The sequence below is a fragment of the Salmo salar genome, chromosome 24 (assembly GCF_965601325.2).
Source record: "Salmo salar chromosome 24, fSalSal1, whole genome shotgun sequence".
NCBI lineage: Eukaryota > Metazoa > Chordata > Actinopteri > Salmoniformes > Salmonidae > Salmo > Salmo salar.
In genome coordinates this window covers 34024916-34043652 of record NC_138314.1, presented here as the reverse complement: position 1 = coordinate 34043652, position 18737 = coordinate 34024916, and the positions used below count along the sequence as shown (strand labels likewise).

Here is an 18737-nt window from a genome sequence, read left to right as displayed (position 1 = left end):
TAAGATTAGAAATTATTAGCTAAAGGCCCTCAAATACTGTATATACACTGAACAGAAATATAAACATAACATGCAACAATTTCAGTGAGTTTACTGAGTTACAGTTCATATGAGGAAATCAGTCAATTGAAATAAATGAATGAGGCCCAGCCATTGGTGGGCATAGGGCCACCCACTGGGGAGCCAGCTTTTCCCCACAAAAGAGCTTTATTACAGACAGAAACACTCATTAGTTTCATCAGCTGTCTGGGTGGCTGGCCTTAGACGATCCCACAGGTGAAGATGCCGGATGTGGAGGTCCTGAGCTGGTGTGGTTAAAAGTGGTCTGCGGTTGTTAGGCCGGTTGGACGTACTGCCAAATTCTCTAAAACATCATTGGAGGCGGTTTATGGTAGAGAAATGGACTTTAAATTCTCTGGCAACAGCGCTGGTGGACATTCCTGCAGTCTGCTTGCCAATCGCACGCTCCCTCAACACTTGAGACATCTGTGGAATTGTGTTGTTTGGCAAAACTGCACATTTTATAGTGGCCTTTTATTATCCCCAGCAGAAGGTAATGATGTAATGATCATACTGTTTAATCAGCTTCTTGTTATGGCACACCTGCCTGGTGGATGGATTATCTTGGCAAAGGAGAAATGCTCACTAACATGGATGTAAACAAATTTGTGCGTATAGAACATTTCTGGGATTTTTTTATTTCAGCTCTTGAAACGTGGGATCAACACTTTACATGTTGCATTTATATTTTTGTTCAGTATACAATAAATGCAAAAAAAAAAAAAAAGATTTAACTTAAAACATGGTGTTCATAGAGGTTCAATAAATCTTCTGTTGAACTAGTCAAGAGGCATAGGGCTGGTAATAAGAGCCATGTGCAGCCTTTAACCATTGAAGGTAACAAACAATTTAAATCACGGACACCAATCACTTTCATCATAAGAACAAGCTCAAATTAGGCAGGATTGATACATTCATAGTGTGCACACTCCCCACATTTCAAGAGAGGAAAAAGTTAAGGTAAGACTGACAAAGCCTTCACAGGAAACAAAACAATGATTTTGTCATCCGATATAATGCTGTGTGAACATGTTAAAGGTTGACTCAGCGAAACCACGTTGCCACGAGCAGCACCGCAGATATTGAGATGAGCGAGATGCAAGACTTCACTCTCACAGTATCTGTGCATGGGTTCGCTTCACTCTGTTCACAGCTTGGTAGCCAGGGCACCAAAACAGAGGAGAAGTTGAGCTTCGCGCTTCAATGCTCTTAGTTAATATATTTTTTTAAATGTCAATGCTCTTAGTTGTTGTGGAAATTGACCAACTATGCTGTTTACTTTCTGCATCTACATCACATCGCTGAGTCCACATATCAATACGGAGTTAGTGTTACGATAACCATTGACCAAAACAAACCTCTCTCTGAACTCTGATGGGTATACTACAAAGATCAAGCGGGCTCCCGAGTGGTGCAGCGGTCTAAGGCACTGCATCTCAGTGCTAGAGGCGTCACTACAGACACCCAGGCTGTATCACAACCAGCCGTAATTGGGAGTCCCATAGGGGGCGTCGCACAATTGGCCCAGCATCATCCGGGTTTGGCCGGCGTAGGTAATCATTGTAAATAAGAATTTGTTCTTAACTGACTTGCCTAGTTAGAGGTTAAATAAAAAAATTAGATCAAAGAGTTAGCTAGCTTACTTGCCTAAATATTCTGAAATAAATTTGTTTTTAGAAAGATATGCTTGAAATGGGCATAGTATAACTGACCAAAAATACATATCTACGTATAGCGTTCTTAATGATCCAGAAAATGGATTGTTATTTCTGGTTGTTTATCAGTTAGCAGGCTAATTCATTGATCCTGCTTTGTAGTATACCCCTCTGGACTTCAAGTAGACATAGGCTTACAATCAGAGTAGTGTCCAGACAACTGTCTTTTATTCCTGAACAGGCTGGACAATCATCCCTGTGTTCAAGCACATGACTGTGTGTGTGTGTGTGTGTGTGTGTGTGTGTGTGTGTGTGTGTGTGCGCGCATGCATGTCTGTAAGCCTGTGAAAGTCTTGCTGTACATAAAAGATATGCACAAGCGTATGAGTACACACTTGTGCTCTATTGATTCCTCACTGGGACTCTGAAGACAGAAGGCCGCAGAGGTGCTGTATGTTCAAAACTAGCAAACATCAAATCTAAAACCCACTGGAAGGGTCAGTCTTACTTGCCATCTCTTTCAAAAAAAATATTCATAAATTCACAGAAAATCAGTTTCTCTACTGGCTCTACAATGGGTGGAGGAGGGGAGAAGAGAGTTGAGGAGGGTCTAGGGTGGAGGGTGGGGGAGGGGAGAGTGGAGAAGAGAGTTGAGGAGGGTCGAGGAGAGTGGAGGGTGGAGTTGGGTCGAGGGTGGAGGGGAGAGTGGAGGAGAGTAGAGGAGGGGAGAGTGGAGGAGGGGAGGGGAGAGTGGAGGAGAGGAGGGGAGAGTGGAGGAGGGGAGAGGAGAGTGGAGGAAAAGAGTCTGTGGCTTATATGTGGCAGTTGACTTAACTCTTCTCCTCTTGATCAAAATGCCCTTTTAGTTTTTAACCGCTAGGCTACCTACTGCCCACGGGCATAATGTATGCCAACATGACAGCAGGGATCTTACTCACATTCACATAGATACATACACACATGCCAATCTTAGTTAACCCAGAACTAAAGTCTTGTGTAATTGGCTAAATGCTCATTTAAGTTCTGGTTCCACACGTTAAGAGAAGATATCGAAAGAGGATCGGACCCGGAACGAAGACCCCCTTCTCTCTCTCTGCAGGTTACGGGCAAGTCTATGGGCCAAATGTCCCCTCTCCTTCCGAAACACCTGCGAATCGTGATTTGTCCAAAGTACTGGAACTAATGCTGCTCGTTATCTCACGCATCCCATTGCATCATTACAGATCTACGATACAATTTCTGTTTACTTTAGTCTGCACACACGAGTATTAATCTACAGGGCTCACCTGTAAAAGAGACATTGGTCTCATTGTGATTTCCCTGTCAAACTAAAAGATTAAATAAAACATCTACAGATGCTATTCCCTTGAACAGGCCCTGTGTGCTGCCCTACCTGACTGCTGTCACAATTTGTCAGAAGGGGCACAAGTTTCTCTCAGCTCTTCCAGTATGGCTCAGTTTGTACCAGGGTCAGTAAAATGGGGGGGTAACATACATCACAAATCATAAGAACACATTGCACAGTTTCAAGTGATGAGATCTCAGCAGGGAATGTCCCAGTGAGGTTCCCCTCCTCCAGTAGGAATAGCATTGCTTTCAGCTGTCCCTTCTCAAACCGTGACTGGTGAGCAGCGGTTTAGCTCTCATGTCCCATCACACCATCCACAGGTCCCAAGCCCCCGCCACAGTATGCAGAGACAAGGTCGTTTCTGCTGCTCTGTTAAAGACTGTACGCACACTGAGTGTACAAAATATTATGAACACCTCTTTCCATGACAGACTGACCAAGGAAATCCAGGTGAAAGCTTCTGTATGATCCCTTATTGATGACACTTGTTAAATCCACTTCAAATTCAGTGTAGATGAAGGGGAGACGACAAGTTAAAGGACTTTTAAGCTTTGAGACATGGATGGTGTATGTGTGCCATTCAGAGGGTGAATGGGCTAGACCAAATATTTAAGTGCCTTTAAACGGGGTATGGTAGTAGGTGCCAGGCGCACTGGTTTGAGTGTGTCAAGAACTGCAACACTGCTGGGTTTTTCATGCTCAACAGAGTTCCGTCTGTATCAAGAATGGTCCACCCCTCCAAAGGACATCCAGCCAACTTGATATAACTTTGGGAAGCACTGGATTCAACATGGGCCAGCATCCCTGTGGAACACTTTCGACACCATGCCCCGACGAATTGAGGCAACTCAATATTAGGAAGGTGTAGGGCTGTGGCGGTCATGAAATTTTGTCAGCTGGGGAAAATAACTGCCGGTCTCACTCTAATTGACCATCAATTAACATAAACACGTTTAGCATCTCCTGGCTTCCACACATAGCCAACAAGCCACTGAAGTAGAACTTTGGAACATCTACATTTTAAAAAGTCTAATAAATCAATTTAACCTGTTGGGGATAGGGGGCAGTATTTGCACGGCCGGATAAAAAACGTACCCGATTTAATCTGGTTATTACTACTGCCCAGAAACTAGAATATGTATATAATTATTGGCTTTGGATAGAAAACACCCTAAAGTTTCTAAAACTGTTTGAATGGTGTCTGTGAGTATAACAGAACTCATATGGCAGGCAAAAACCTGAGAAGATTCCTTACAGGAAGTGCCCTCTCTGACCATTTCTTGGGCTTCTACACTCTCTTTATTGAAAACTGAGGATCTCTGCTGTAACGTGACACTTCCTACGGCTCCCATAGGCTCTCAGAAGGCGGCAAACCGGTGAATGATGCCTTTGGAGCCCCTGGCTGAAAAACAGTAGCGCATTTGGATAGTGGTCGATCAGAGAACCATGAGACTGGGGCGCGTGCACGAGGCGACACCATGTTTTTATTTTTTCGTCTTTGAACGGAAACAGGGTTTCCCGGTCGGAATATTATCGCTTTTTTACGAGAAAAATCGCATAAAAATTGATTTTAAACAGCGGTTGACATGCTTCGAAGTACGATAATGGAATATTTAGAAATGTTTTGTCACAAAACGCGTCGGGCGCGTCACCCTTCGGATAGTGTCTTGAACGCATGAACAAAACAGAGGATATTTGAACATAACTATGGATTATTTTGAACCAAACCAACATTTGTTATTGAAGTAGAAGCCCTGGAAGTGCATTCTGATGAAGAACAGCAAAGGTAATCAAATTTTTCGAATAGTAAATCGGAGTTTGGTGAGGGCCAAACTTGGTGGTGTTCAAAATAGCTAGCCATGAAGGCTGGGCTATCTACTCAGAATATTGCAAAATGTGCTTTTGCCGAAAAGCTATTTTAAAATCGGACACCGCGATTGCATAAAGGAGTTCTGTATCTATAATTCTTAAAATAATTATGTTTTTTTGTGAATGTTTATCGTGAGTAATTTAGTAAATTCACCGGAAGCGTTCGGTGGGAATGCTAGTTCTGAACGTCACATGCTAATGTAAAAAGCTGGTTTTTGAAATAAATATGAACTTGATTGAACAAAACATGCATGTATTGTATAACATAATCTCCTAGGTGTGTCATCTGATGAAGATCATCAAAGGTTAGTGCTGCATTTAGCTGTGGTTTGGGTTTATGTGACATTATATGCTAGCTTGAAAAATGGGTGCCTGATTATTTCTGGCTGGGTACTCTGCTGACATAATCTAATGTTTTGCTTTCGTTGTAAAGCCTTTTTGAAAATCGGACAGTGTGGTTAGATTAACGAGAGTCTTGTCTTTAAAATGGTGTAAAATAGTCATATGTTTGAGAAATTGAAGCAATAGCATTTCTCAGGTATTTGAATAACGCGCCACGGGATTCCACTGGCTGTTGAGTAGGTGGGACGATTTCGTCCCACATACCCTAGAGAGGTTTTAATATAGCCTACACCATCACGATAAATCCATTATCAGGTCTAAAGAAACATGATATGAAGAATAGGTAGCCTATTTCAGAAGAGCAGAATCTGGCTATGCCATATGGCTCTGGGCGCAGACAAGATTTGCTTAGAATTCCGTTGTATTATTTTACAGTACGAAGAATACAATTGAACATAGCTGAATAAAACACAAAGGCCATTTTCTTCAAACGATTTCTGTGGGAGAGCGCACACATGGCTATTCTGTGTGAGAGCGCGCACATGGCTATTCTGTGTTAAGAGGTTAACAAAGAAACAAGTTCTCCTATATGCTTCATTTAGAGTTATTTCTGCAACCTTAGTTGTGATAGACGTTGGGCTATACGTTTAGATTTTTAATATATTCTAAGCCTGCATGATGCGACTAATGAGGATTTGAAAAAAAACGTCATGAAAGGCATGACCTCTGCTTTGTTTCTTGTGCAGGCTGCTCACACTTCATCAGTCTCTCATTCACAATTTGACAAGCACTTGATAAAATGTATCACCAGGCCTCGAATTTCCCGGCAGCATCCCCCTTGTGTGGACGTAACGCCCCCTAAAAAACCCATGCCTTTTGCAGCCAAAGTGGACGTTATGCCCGTGGGCTGAATATAATAATTATAATTATTTTCTCCCGGTTGCCAATCGCCTTGCTCCAAAGCACCTCTCACTCACATGGCTTTCTCAGATATCTCAATTATTTTAAACCAATGCCCGTCATGTGATCGTGTCCTTCTCACAGGCATCTCAGCTAAGTAGGATACAAGTGAAGAAAGACACATCGGGGACGCAACTGCGCTCCGCCCTCTTACCGAATTCCGAGGCACATATTGAAGATGTTAGAAGAACTGTCCACATTTACTTTTCGTCAGCCAATAAGATGAGTGGGCTGAACGAAGAGCAAAAACACTAGCCTATGTCAATCTACTATCCACCGTACCACAAAGGTTGACCTATTCTATTGGTCAACTTGCCCTTCTGTGCAAGAAATAAATATTCTAAACAGTCTGGGACAGTTGTGGGATGCAATAGATCCCAAATTAATACAACCACACTTCAAAATTAATTTTAAAAGCAATGAGGCTGATGCAACAGATCAGAACGTTTAACTTAAAATGTTGATCAATTATTAGGCTATTTCTTCACATTATAAGCTGAGCAATGTGCACACGGCAGTAGCCTATAAGCGCACATGTTCCTAAATACAATCAATCAATTAGCGGGAAAACACTGTTCTCAAAAGTGAGCGCAAATGCGATTATGCATGTAATGCTTTATTATAAAGTAGCATTTTTATGGTGAAAATGATCTTCCCCAAACTTGGGCCCTACACTGGTTGTAAAGAGGATTAACGTGCTTCATTTGATGAAGTTATCTGGCCACTCTAGAAGTGATAAAACCTTATCAAAACATACAGGCCTATGGGCTAGGCGACATGAGCAGTGCGACTATAATCTGAAAAGGTCACAAAAACCCCCCCGCATGTGCTATTTGCCTTACTGCATACGCTGGGCATCATTCACAAGTGATAGGCTAATATTGTCACCTATCAGATTATTCTTGATTTTATCTCGTCTTTACATATACTAAGTAATATGTGTGAAATTTGTTTTGATTTAGAATGGACCATTATGCACCTGTCTCAGAACAGGGGCAGGGGGAACAAACTACGTCATCTATGCACTTAAACGCTTTTCCCGTGGTTAATTTTCATGCCAGACAGTTAGGCTATACTCCTGTTGTAAAGATAAGCAATGTACTTTATAATAGGGAAGTTGAGAAATAAATATAGCATGCATAGCCTATAGAAAAAGCTGATGGATTCTCCTATTTTTAATAGGAGAATAGGATGGTGCAATTCTAAGATGCCGTAGCAGTAGGACATGTGTGTTTGTCTTATCCCGTGTCTTATCCAGTGTAAATAGCCGGTCTTTTTCGTATACATCTTAATCTCACTTTCTATCTACGAACTAAATATGCTTTCCTGCAACCCGCCTCACCCAATGTGGTACGGATCTGCTATTTTTATTCCTTATAACTGGAACTTCCATCAGGAGCTAGCCAGATAACTAGCTACTAGTCTTTGTTAGCCACGGCTAGCGGTCTTCACTTTTTTCTCAGTCACCAGCCAGCCAGCTTTGGCTCAGACAACACCTGCCTGTCTGCTCAGCACGATATCAACCCAGAGCATATCGGACTGCTTCTCTCTACCAATCACCGGATTCCTGCCGCTCTGGATCATTACACTGGATCATCGCGGTTAGCTAGTTGCAAACGAGTGGCTACTGTTAGCTAATGCCTCTGTCCCGAAGCAAGCACCTGCTAGCCTCGAGCTAGGCCCATATACCGGCTAATTCTAGGGTTACAACACCTCCTTTGTCAATTGTTCTGGACCTTTATTGTCGACACTGAGCCCCGCCGATCCATCACGACTGGATTTTCGACTTGATCGCCCGATGTAGTCTCAACAGGCTATTCTGTTACGATGTCGCCGCAGAACCATCTACTAGCCCCGGCCCGCTAGCTTTTCTGAACGCTGTGTTCCCTGCTCGCCTAGAGTAGTAGTGACTACCGAACGGCACCCTTACTCACCTATTGCTGCTCTTTTGACCCCACTCGGCTACATAGTTGATGACCCCTGGACTGTTTCAATAACACGGTACCTCATTTTGTTTACCTGTCGGCCCCAGCCCCAAACTCAGGTCCTGTAAGTACCTAACTGACCAGCTCTGCCCATTCATAGTCATTTACCCGTTGTTGTCTTAGATCTCCTAATCAACACCTGTGTTTGCTCTATGTCTCTCTCTCTCTAATGTCAATATGCCTTGTCTACTGCTGTCTTGGCTAGTTTTTGTTTTATTTCACTGTAGAGCCCTCAGTCCCGCTCAAAATGCCTTAGATAGCTCTTTTGTCCCACCCCACACACATGCGGAGACCTCACCTTGCTTAACTGGTGCCTCCAGAGACGAAACCTCTCATCATCACTCAATGCCTAGGTTTACCTCCTGTCTATACATTATGCCCTGAATCTATTCTACCACGCCCAGAAATCTGCTCTTTTTATTCTCTGTCCCCAACACACTAGAAAACCAGTTCTTATAGCCGTTAGCCGTACCCTTATCCTACTCCTCCTCTGGTGATGTAGAGGTTAACGCATGTAGCTCTCAGTTCCACTCCTATTCCTCAGGCGCTATCATTTGTTGACTTCTGTAACCGTAAAAGCCATGGTTTCACGCATGTTAACATCAGAAGCCGCCTCCCTAAGTGTGTTTTATTAATTGCTTTAGCACAGTCCGCCAACCCTAATGTCCTAGCCATGTCTGAAGGAAGGCCACCAAAAATTCAGAAATGTCCATCCCCAACATTTTCCACCAAGATAGAACTGCCAAAGGGGGTGGAGTTGCAATCTACTGCAGAGATAGCTGCAGAGTTCTGTCATGCTATCCAGGTCTGTGCCCAAACAGTTCGAGCTTCTACTTTTAAAAATCCACGTTTCCAGAAATAAGTCTCTCACTGTTATTATAGACCCCCCTCAGCCCCCAGCTGTGCCCTGGACACACCATGTGAATTAATTGCTCCCCATTTATCTTCAGAGTTTGTACTGTTAGGTGACCTAAACTGGGATATGCTTAACACCCCAGCCATCCTACAATCTAAGCTAGATGCCCTCAATCTCACACAAATTATCAAGGAACCTATCAGGTACAACCCTAAATCCGTAAACACGGGCACCTTCATAGATATCATCCTGACCAACCGGCCCTCTAAATACACCTCTGCTGTCTTCAACCAGGATCTCGGCGATCACTGCCTCATTACCTGCATCCGTAATGGGTCCGCGGTCACCGTAATGGGTCCCTCATCACTGTCAAACGCTCCCTAAAACACTTCAGTGAGCAGGCCTTTCTAATCGACCTGACCCGGGTATCCTGGAAGGATATTGACCTCATTCTGTCAGTAGAGGATGCCTGGTTACTCTTTAAAAGTGCTTTCCTCACCATCTTAAATAAGCATGCCCCATTCAAAAACATTTTTAGAACTAAGAACAGATATAGCCCCTGGTTCACTCCAGACTTGACTGCCCTTGAGCAGCACAAAAACATCCTGTGGCGTACTGCATTAGCATCGAATAGCCCCCGCGATATGCAACTTTTCAGGGAAGTCAGGAACCAATATACACATGCAGTTAGAAAAGCAAAGGCTAGCTTTTTCAAACAAAAATGTGCATCCTGTAGCACAAACCCCAAAAAGTCAATGGAGAATAAGAGCACCTACTCCCAGCTGCCCACTGCACTGAGGCTAGGAAACACTGTTACCACCGATAAATCTACAATCACCAAGAATTTCAATAAGCATTTTTCTACGTCTGGCCATGCTTTCCACCTGACTACCCCTACCCCGGTCAACAGCTCTGCACCCCCCACAGCAACTTGCCCAAGCCTCCTCCATTTCTCCTTCACCCAAATCCAGAAAGCTGATGTTCTGAAAGAGCTGCAAAATCGAACACCTACAAATCAGCTGGGCTAGACAATCTAGACCCCCTCTTTCTATAATTATCTGCCAAAAATAGTTGCGACCCCTATTACTAGCCTGTTCAACCTCTCATATCATCTGAGATCCCTAAAGATTGGAACGCTGCCGTGTTCATCCCCCTCTTGAAAGGGGGATGAACACGCACCCGACCCAAACTGTTACAGGCCTATATCTATCCTACCCTGCCTTTCTAAAGTCTTCGAAAGCTAAGTTAACAAACAGATCACCAACCATTTTGAATCCCACCATACCTTCTCCGCTCTGAAATCTGGTTTCCGAGCTGGTCATGGATGCACCTCAGCCACACTCAAGGTCCTAAACAATATCATAACCGCCATCGATAAAAGACAGTACCGTGCAGCCGTGTCATTCGACCTGGCCAAGGCGTGTCAAATCGGAGGGCCTGTTGTCCGGACCTCTGAAAGTCTCTCAGGGGGTGCCACAGGGTTCAATTCTCGGGCCGACTCTTTTCTCTGTATACATCAATGATGTCGCTATTGCTGCTGGTGATTCTCTGATCCACCTCTACGTAGACGACACCATTCTGTATACTTCTGGCCCTTCTTTGGACACTGTGTTAACAAACCTCCAGACGAGCTTCAATGCCATACAACACTCCTTCCGTGGCTTCCAACTGCTCTTAAATGCAAGTAAAACTAAATGCATGCTCTTCAACCGATTGCTGCCCGCACCCGCCCGCCTGTCTAGCATCACTACACTGGACAGTTCTGACTTAGAATATGTGGACAACTACAAATACCTAGGTGTCTAGTTAGACTATAAACTCTCCTTCCAGACTCACATTAAGCATCTCCAATTCAAAATTACATCTAGAATCAGCTTCCTATTTTGCAACAAAGCATCCTTCATTAATGCTATCCTACCGATCCTTGACTTCGGCATCATTGACTTCGGTGATGTCATTTACAAAATAGCCCCTAACACTACTCATCAAACTGGATGTAGTCTATCACAGTGCAATCCGTCTTGTCACCAAAGCCCCATATACTACCCACCACTGCAACCTGTATGCTCTCATTAGCTGGCCCTCGCTTCATATTTGTCGCCAAACCCACTGGCTCCAGGTCATCTATAAGTCTTGCTAGGTAAAGCCCCACCTTATCTCAGCTCACCAGTCACCACAGCAGCACCCACCCGTAGCACGTGCTCCAGCAGGTATATTTCACTGGTCATCCTCAAACCCAACTCCACCTTTGGCCACCTTTCCTTCCAGTTCTCTGCTGCCAAAGACTGGAACGAAGTGCAAAAATAACTGAAGCTGGAGTCTTATATCTCCCTCACTAACTTTAAGCATCAGCTGTCAGAGCAGCTTAGCGATCATTGCACCTGTACACAGCCCATCTGTAAATAGCCCACCGAACTACCTCATCCCCATATTGTTATTTATTTTGTTGCTTCTTTGCACCCCAATATCTCTACTTGCACATTCATCTTCTGCACATCTATCACTCCAGTGTTAATGCTAAATTGTAATTACTTCACCACTATGGTCTATTTATTGCCTTACCTCTCTAATCTTACTACATTTGTACACACTGTATATTGATTTTTCTATTGTGTTATTGACTGTACATTTGTTTATCCCATGTGTCCAGAACTAAGTCCAAACTGGGACTTGTTTGTGTCGCACTGCTTTGCTCCATCTTGGCCTGGTCCCATTTGAAAATGAGAAGTTGTTCTCAACTGGCCTACCTGGTTAAAAAAAGGTGAAAAAAAAGAAAAGAGGCCATCGAAACTCTGTTTTCTCACGCAATTGCATAGCCTGTAGAAATGTTGCACATGAGCTCACATGGAGTGTTTGATTTTCGATTTCTTTGCATTGAAGTCAGAGTGACTTGAGGGACAATAGAGTGCTGAGTACCAGGCTGTACGCAGGTTTGGTAGGCTACTAATGACCATCAGCACCAGAGCTTGGAGAAGCCTAGTTACCGTGACTAAATGGTCACATGGAATTTGACTGCTGTCATGAACGCCAGTGTGGCGGTAATACGGTCACCATAACAGCCCCTAGGAAGGTGTTCTTAATGTTTTGTACACTCAGTGTATATTATCATTACTCTCATTTACATTAGTCTCTTGGTAAGGATTTGTGAATCCTGCTCTCAAAAATAAGGTTGTAAAAAAAGGTTTAGAGTGATCCATGGAGGAAGCACTGGGGGTGAACGAGGAGCTCTGCTGATAGGATCATGAGTGACAGGGCTGTAGGAGGGGAGTTGTCATTAGGGCACCTGCCCCACACAGTCACTTCTGAACGAGCCTGGAACAGAGCCTTGTGGGACACCACTCTGACCCTGGGGCAATGCTGCTATGCCGCCATAAGATACTGGTGATAGAAGAGGCCGAATATTGATGTGGAGAAGAGGCAGGCAGCGATCCACCAGGTGAAGAAGGAGAGGAGGCCGCGGAAAAGCAGGGGGGTGAACACTGTCCGCAGGCCCCCGAGAGCCACAGACAGGTGGGCCTCCACCTCCGGCCCTGGAGCTACAGTTGGTGCCGCCACCATGGCAGGGTCAGAGTCCAGCGGACAGGGGAAGTCTTCCTCAGGGTACACCCCCCAGGAGTGTCCACCTATAACACAGAGAGTAAGGGGGTACGTTAGCAGAGTGGTGGGCTAAAGACTGCTGTTAAAACGTTCAATATACTGTACAGACAATAATTTCTGATGATGGTACCAAACTCACCTAAGGTTTTTAGCAGCAAGGTTGTATGCAGCAACATCACCAAGGGTGCCACATACTGCAGTGCGATTACACATAGGTAGTAGAAAATACGGGCCACCTGGAAAGCACAAGAAAAGAGTAAAGACAGACTCTTCAAACCCAGCGATTTTTGTGCCATTGAAATTCTTGGGCGGGCCTCTTAAGTTGTTTCCTAAAACACAAGGCCGAATCTACACTGGAGTTACTAAGCAAGAAGGCAGTGAATGTTCCCGAGTGGCCGAGTCACAGGTTTGACTTGATCTACATGAAAATCTATGGCAACACCTGAAAATGGTTGTCTAGTATGATCAACAACCAATTTGACAAAGCTTGAAGAATTTTGAAAAGAACGAGCAAATGATGCACAATCCAGGTGTGGAAAGCTCTGCCAAAGGTGCTTCTACAAAGAATTGACTTAGGGGTGTGAATACTTATGTAAAATAAATATTTCTGTAATTAATTTTCAATACATTTGCAAAAATAAAGGATATATACAGTTGAAGTCGGAAGTTTACATACACTTAGGATGGAGTCATTAAAACTAGTTTTTCAAACACTCCACAAATTTCTTCTTAACAAACTATAGTTTTGGCAAGTCGGTTAGAACATCTACTTTGTGCATGACACAAGTAATTTTTCCAACAGTTGTTTACAGACAGAATGTTGAACTTATAATTCACCGTATCACAATTCCAGTGGGTCAGAAGTTTACATACACTAAGTTGACTGTGCCTTTAAACAGCTAGGAAAATTCCAGAAAATGATGTCATGGCTTTAGAAGCTTCTGACAGGCTAATTGACATCATTTGAGTCAATTGGAGGTGTACCTGTGGATGTATTTCAAGGCCTACCTTCACTCAGTGCCTCTTTGCTTGACATCATGGGAAAATCAAAAGAAATCAGCCAAGACCTCAGAAACAAAATTGTAGACCTCCACAAGTCTGGTTCATCCTTGGGAGCAATTTCCAAACGCCTGAAGGGACCACGTTCATCTGTACAAACAATAGTACGCAAGTATAAACACCATGGGACCACGCAGCCGTCATACCGCTCAGGAAGGAGACGCGTTCTGTCTCCTAGAGATGAACGTACTTTGGTGTGAAAAGTGCAAATCAATCCCAAAACAACAGCAAAGGAACCTGTGAAGATGCTGGAGGAAACAGGTACAAAAGTATCTATATCCACAGTAAAACGAGTCCTATATCGACATAACCTAAAAGGCCGCTCAGCAAGGAAGAAGCCACTGCTCCACAATCGCCATAAAAAAGTCAGACTACGGTTTGCAACTGCACATGGGGACAAAGATAGTACTTTTTGGAGAAATGTCCTCTGGTCTGATGAAACAAAAATAGAACTGCTTGGCCATAATTACCATCGTTATGTTTGGAGGAAAAAGGGGGATGCTTGCAAGCCGAAGAACACCATCCCAACCGTGAGGCACGGGGGTGGCAGCATCATGTTGTGGGGGTGCTTTGCTGCAGGAGAGACTGGTGCACTTCACAAAATAGATGGCATCATGACGCCCCCAAGCATACTTCCAACGTTGTAGCAAAATGGCTTAAGGACAACAAATTCAAGGTATTGGAGTGGCCATCACAAAGCCCTGACCTCAATCCTATAGAAAATGTGTGGGCAGAACTGAAAAAGCGTGTGCGAGCAATGAGGCCAACAAACGTGACTCAGTTACACCAGCTCTGTCAGGAGGAATGGGACAAAATTCACCCAACTTATTGTGGGAAGCTTGTGGAAGGCTACCCGAAACGTTTGTCCCAAGTTAAACAATTTAAAGGCAATGCTACCAAATACTAATTGTATGTAAACTTCTGACCCACTGGGAATGTGATGAAAGAAATAAAAGCTGAAATATTGTGACATTTCACATTCTTAAAATAAAAGTGGTGATCCTAACTGACCTAAGACAGGGAATAATTCTTACTAGGATTAAATGTCAGGAATTGTGAAAAACTGAGTTTAAATGTATTTGGCTAAGGTGTATGTAAACTTCCGACTTCAACTGTACACTAACGTTCAAACGTTTGGGGTCAATTAGTAATGTCCTTGTTTTTGAAGCACATTTTTTGGCCATTAAAATAACATCAAACTGATCAGAAAAAACCTGCCGTTTCCAGCTACAATAGTCATTTACAACATTAACAATGTCTACACTGTATTTCTGATCAATTTGATGTTATTTTAAATGGACCAAAAAAAAAATCTGCTTTTCTTTCAAAAACAAGGACATTTCTAAGCGACCCCAAACTTTTGAATGGTACTGTATATAAATCGCAGGAAATTGGCTTAAAAATTCCCTTCTTTTTTTTTATGACAGAAATTCAACTGCACAGACGGGCCAACCGTGCCCATTACCACACCCCTGCTACACACACCAGTTAAGCCCCTTTTACATCCAGAAAAACAATGGGGTTTTAGATTTCTCATACCCTGCCCATCTGTCAAGGCCAAAGTATTGTCTGATTCAAGGCGCTAGACTTGGGACGATAAACTGAAAATTAGACACCGACATTGCCTCCCTTGTTAGCAAAGCATTTTTCTTACGTCTGTAAATTTGCTACATAACGTTCCTGTAGATTGTTCTAAAACCTTTATTTGGTCAACATTAATAGCCTATGCACAAAGATGTCGGCATTTCTCTGAAGAGCCAAAAATAAATCTGATCATTCTGGATCCTATTTTGACAGGTTGCACATTGAAATATCAAATCATGCATTTCCTGGATATGTTAGATGAAAAAGCCTATGAGTCAAAAAGTAAGCTACCATCTCAGTTGTCTTACTTGGCACTGGGGAAAAAAATTGTCTAGAGCCCTGCCACTAATGTAAAGTAACTGTCCATAAAAAAAATATTAACACTGTAATTTTTTGTTATTGGGCCAAATAGTTATATTTATCATATTACTTTTTGTCCATATTGCCCAAATCTAACAATTCCCACCCAAAAACTTTTGCATAATGTATCGCTAATTTATTGTTATCGAAGAACTTTGGTCAATTTATTGCGATATGGATTATTTTTTCTCCATATTGCTCAGATCTGCAACGTGTCACTCACCATCTTCTGCAGGTCGACGGTGCTGATGCGTCCCGCCTCCTTCTTCATCTGCTCCACGCCTTTCTGGGCCAGGCTGAGGTAGGCCTGGAGGTGGTGCCTCATCATGGCCAGGCGCAGCACACACAGCAGCAGGACGGTCCATAAACGCAACGTATCGTACGTCTCCTCAGTCATCCTGGTGGGGAGAGGAGAGACAGTCACTGTGTGAGAGAGAAATAAATAGTGTGTGAGTCAGTGTGAGGGAAAATGATTGGCCATCCCAAGTCAATAGCGTGAGAGGAAGACAGAGAAGGTGAGGGTAGGAAAGAAGAGAAGTGGGGTGGGGTGACAGGGAGAGGTGGAAAGAGAGGAGATGGGAAGCTGCTTTACATGATGCAACTTATTACAAATATGTCAAACTTTGGGAAGGCCTGTGTCTTTGACCTTGGGTGTGCCGTGTCATCACCATACATGTGGTTGAAAAGCACTGGGAAAATATTAAATGACAAACGAAACAACCCAGAGGTGAACTTACAAAGGCACACTCTCCTTCCCCAGGGTAGGGTTCAGGATGTAGTCCTTGGTTATGGGCTTGACCCACAACAATACCATAATAAGAGGGGCCAGGAAGTTGATATGAAGCAAGGTCCTGGGAGACAGGAATAACATAAATGGGTCACACATTTTTGTCAGCAAAAGCCTTGCCCTATCCAAGAGTCCTTGAGAAAAGTGAATGAGTCCTCATTGGATGTCTCCCCACTCCAATATGTGTTAACTGCACTGATCTGAAAACATCATAACAATCACACAACTACTGCAGCAAACTCATAGATGAATGGGAAAACAGCAGCTGTTGTATTATGTTGAACTGTGGTCTGGATGAGGAGGAAGGAAGACTGAAAGGAACTCACTGTGTGACTTTAGCTGTGGTCAGGTTGAGGGCGTCCAGGTGCATTTGGGCCAATCGTAGGCCGGGGAAGGTGAGAAATGCACCAATCAGAGAGCAGAGCAGGGCCAGGATCAGCTTAAAGGTGAGTTTAGATATGGGACCCCTACAGAAAAGAACAGAGAGACAGTCATACTGGGTTAAAGTCTACTTTACATTCATGTGTCAAAACACACAGTCCAGGAGTCATTTAGATTCATGACACCATGCATACTGATAGAAGAAGCTCTTACTTACTGGGACTCCAACCCCTGGTTCTCTAAAAAATGTGTGGCACTTTCGGAGAAATTTGCAAAACCTAGAAGGAAATGAAAACATCTCTATATTTAAAATTTGTCCTACCAATACAAGAAAAACAACAATTACAGTATATTAGAAAAACGGATTCAACTATGGTCCTGGGGAACCACAGGGTTTACATGCTATTCTATCCTATCACTAACACACCTAGCTTGGGGAGTTGAATTGTATGTGTTAGCACTGGGCTGGAACAACAGCCAGACCAGCCTGTCAGTCCTAAGGTTAATATTCATATGGAAGCAACGTTTTGCACTAATGAATAGGTTCCAGGCACAGGACTGAAGAAGTGCTATCTAGCTGTACTGACAGACGGTTCATGGCCCACTCACCTGTCTCCAGGCCAAACTCCAGGTAGTTCTCGGTGACGATGAGGATGGCCATGGCTTTGACGAAGAAGAAGAAAGCAAAGGTGATGCAGAGCGAGCGCTCACCGCCCTCCTCCAGCTTGAAGTAGAAGGCCGTCAGGGAGAACAGAGTCTTACTGTGGGGCATGGGAGTTAAGGAACACACCAGCAGAAACACACACCTCATGAAATATAGCCTACAAATCATACTGCTGAGCGCCAAGGCTGTGCAGAGATCAAAAATCTAAATCAAACTTTGTGACGTGCTGAATACAACAGGTGTAAACTTTACGGTGAAATGCTTACTTACAAGCCCTTAACCAACAGTGCAGTTCAAGAAAGAGTTAAGAAAATATTTACAAATAAACTAAAGCAAACAATTATAAAAAGTAACACAATAAAACAACAACGAGGCTATATACAGGGGGTACTGGTACCGAGTCAATGTGCGGGGATACAGGTTAGTTGAGGTAATTTGTACATGTAGGTACGGGTGAAGTGACTATGCATCCTACACATGTTTCTGGAGTAATGGTGGTGGCTCATTAACATAATATACCAGATGTATCAGAAGCACTACTGCATTGTGACCCGCAACACACACACACACAGTCTAGCGTCTGTCTCCCTCCTCAACAGTAGCTGTCATACATTACCCTGGGGTTCAATGGGCCAGGCTTCCTCAGACCTAGAATGGTAGTTTTTTGCTGTGTCTGGCTGTAGTGATTATAGTGGGCTAAGTAAAGACACATCGTGTTTCTAGAGCTGGCCTGGCTCTCCACGGAGGGGGAGCTCAGCCTTTATTTCACTAACCAATGTCTCAGGCCATTCTGAATGGGGGAATCCAATGGACTTTTTCCTGTGGGGTCAAAACCGGGATACTAAAGGCTGCATTTTAAAAAGTTACTTGACAACTTCAACCTAGCCTCTCAAAAGAGCAATGCAGCCCCATTGACAGAGCTGTCGGTGAGGCTGCTGCTAACGTACCCCTAAACACTATCTGGGAAGCAGCCACAGAAAGTAAGGTGCAAATATTGCAGCAGCATTTCTGTAAGAGTAGCTTTTGCCCATTCCAGTTATACCATCACTGATTGTCCTGATAAGTCTAGGCTAACTAACTTCTACTTGATGTGTATTAGTGTGGGTATTCAACGTCATCAACATTTATAGAAACCCCTTTCTGTTAGGTGCAAACTCAGAGCTCAGGAACAATCATGAGTTCTAATACTGAGCCACTGCAACCTGTGTTTTTCCTAACTTGCACAAAAAA

The 18737-nt window shown here is 43.5% G+C and overlaps 1 protein-coding gene across 4 annotated transcripts in view; it reads right to left on the bottom strand.

Moving 5' to 3' along the window:
• Positions 1-677: 677 nt before the first annotated feature.
• LOC106585770 (transmembrane protein 161B) overlaps positions 678-18737 on the bottom strand; it is a 41509-nt gene continuing 23449 nt past the window's right edge. For 3 of the 4 annotated variants that reach the window (XM_082968676.1, XM_014172366.3, XM_082968679.1), the window contains 7 exons: positions 17453-17604; positions 17061-17121; positions 16789-16929; positions 16413-16526; positions 15899-16073; positions 12812-12908; positions 678-12698 (listed from right to left, as the gene is read on the bottom strand). In XM_082968676.1, coding sequence (XP_082824802.1) covers positions 12436-12698; positions 12812-12908; positions 15899-16073; positions 16413-16526; positions 16789-16929; positions 17061-17121; positions 17453-17604 — 1003 coding nt within the window. In that variant the 3' untranslated portion in view covers positions 678-12435. The remainder of the gene's footprint in view (positions 12699-12811; positions 12909-15898; positions 16074-16412; positions 16527-16788; positions 16930-17060; positions 17122-17452; positions 17605-18737) is intronic. The other variant, XM_082968677.1, reaches the window with a different exon arrangement.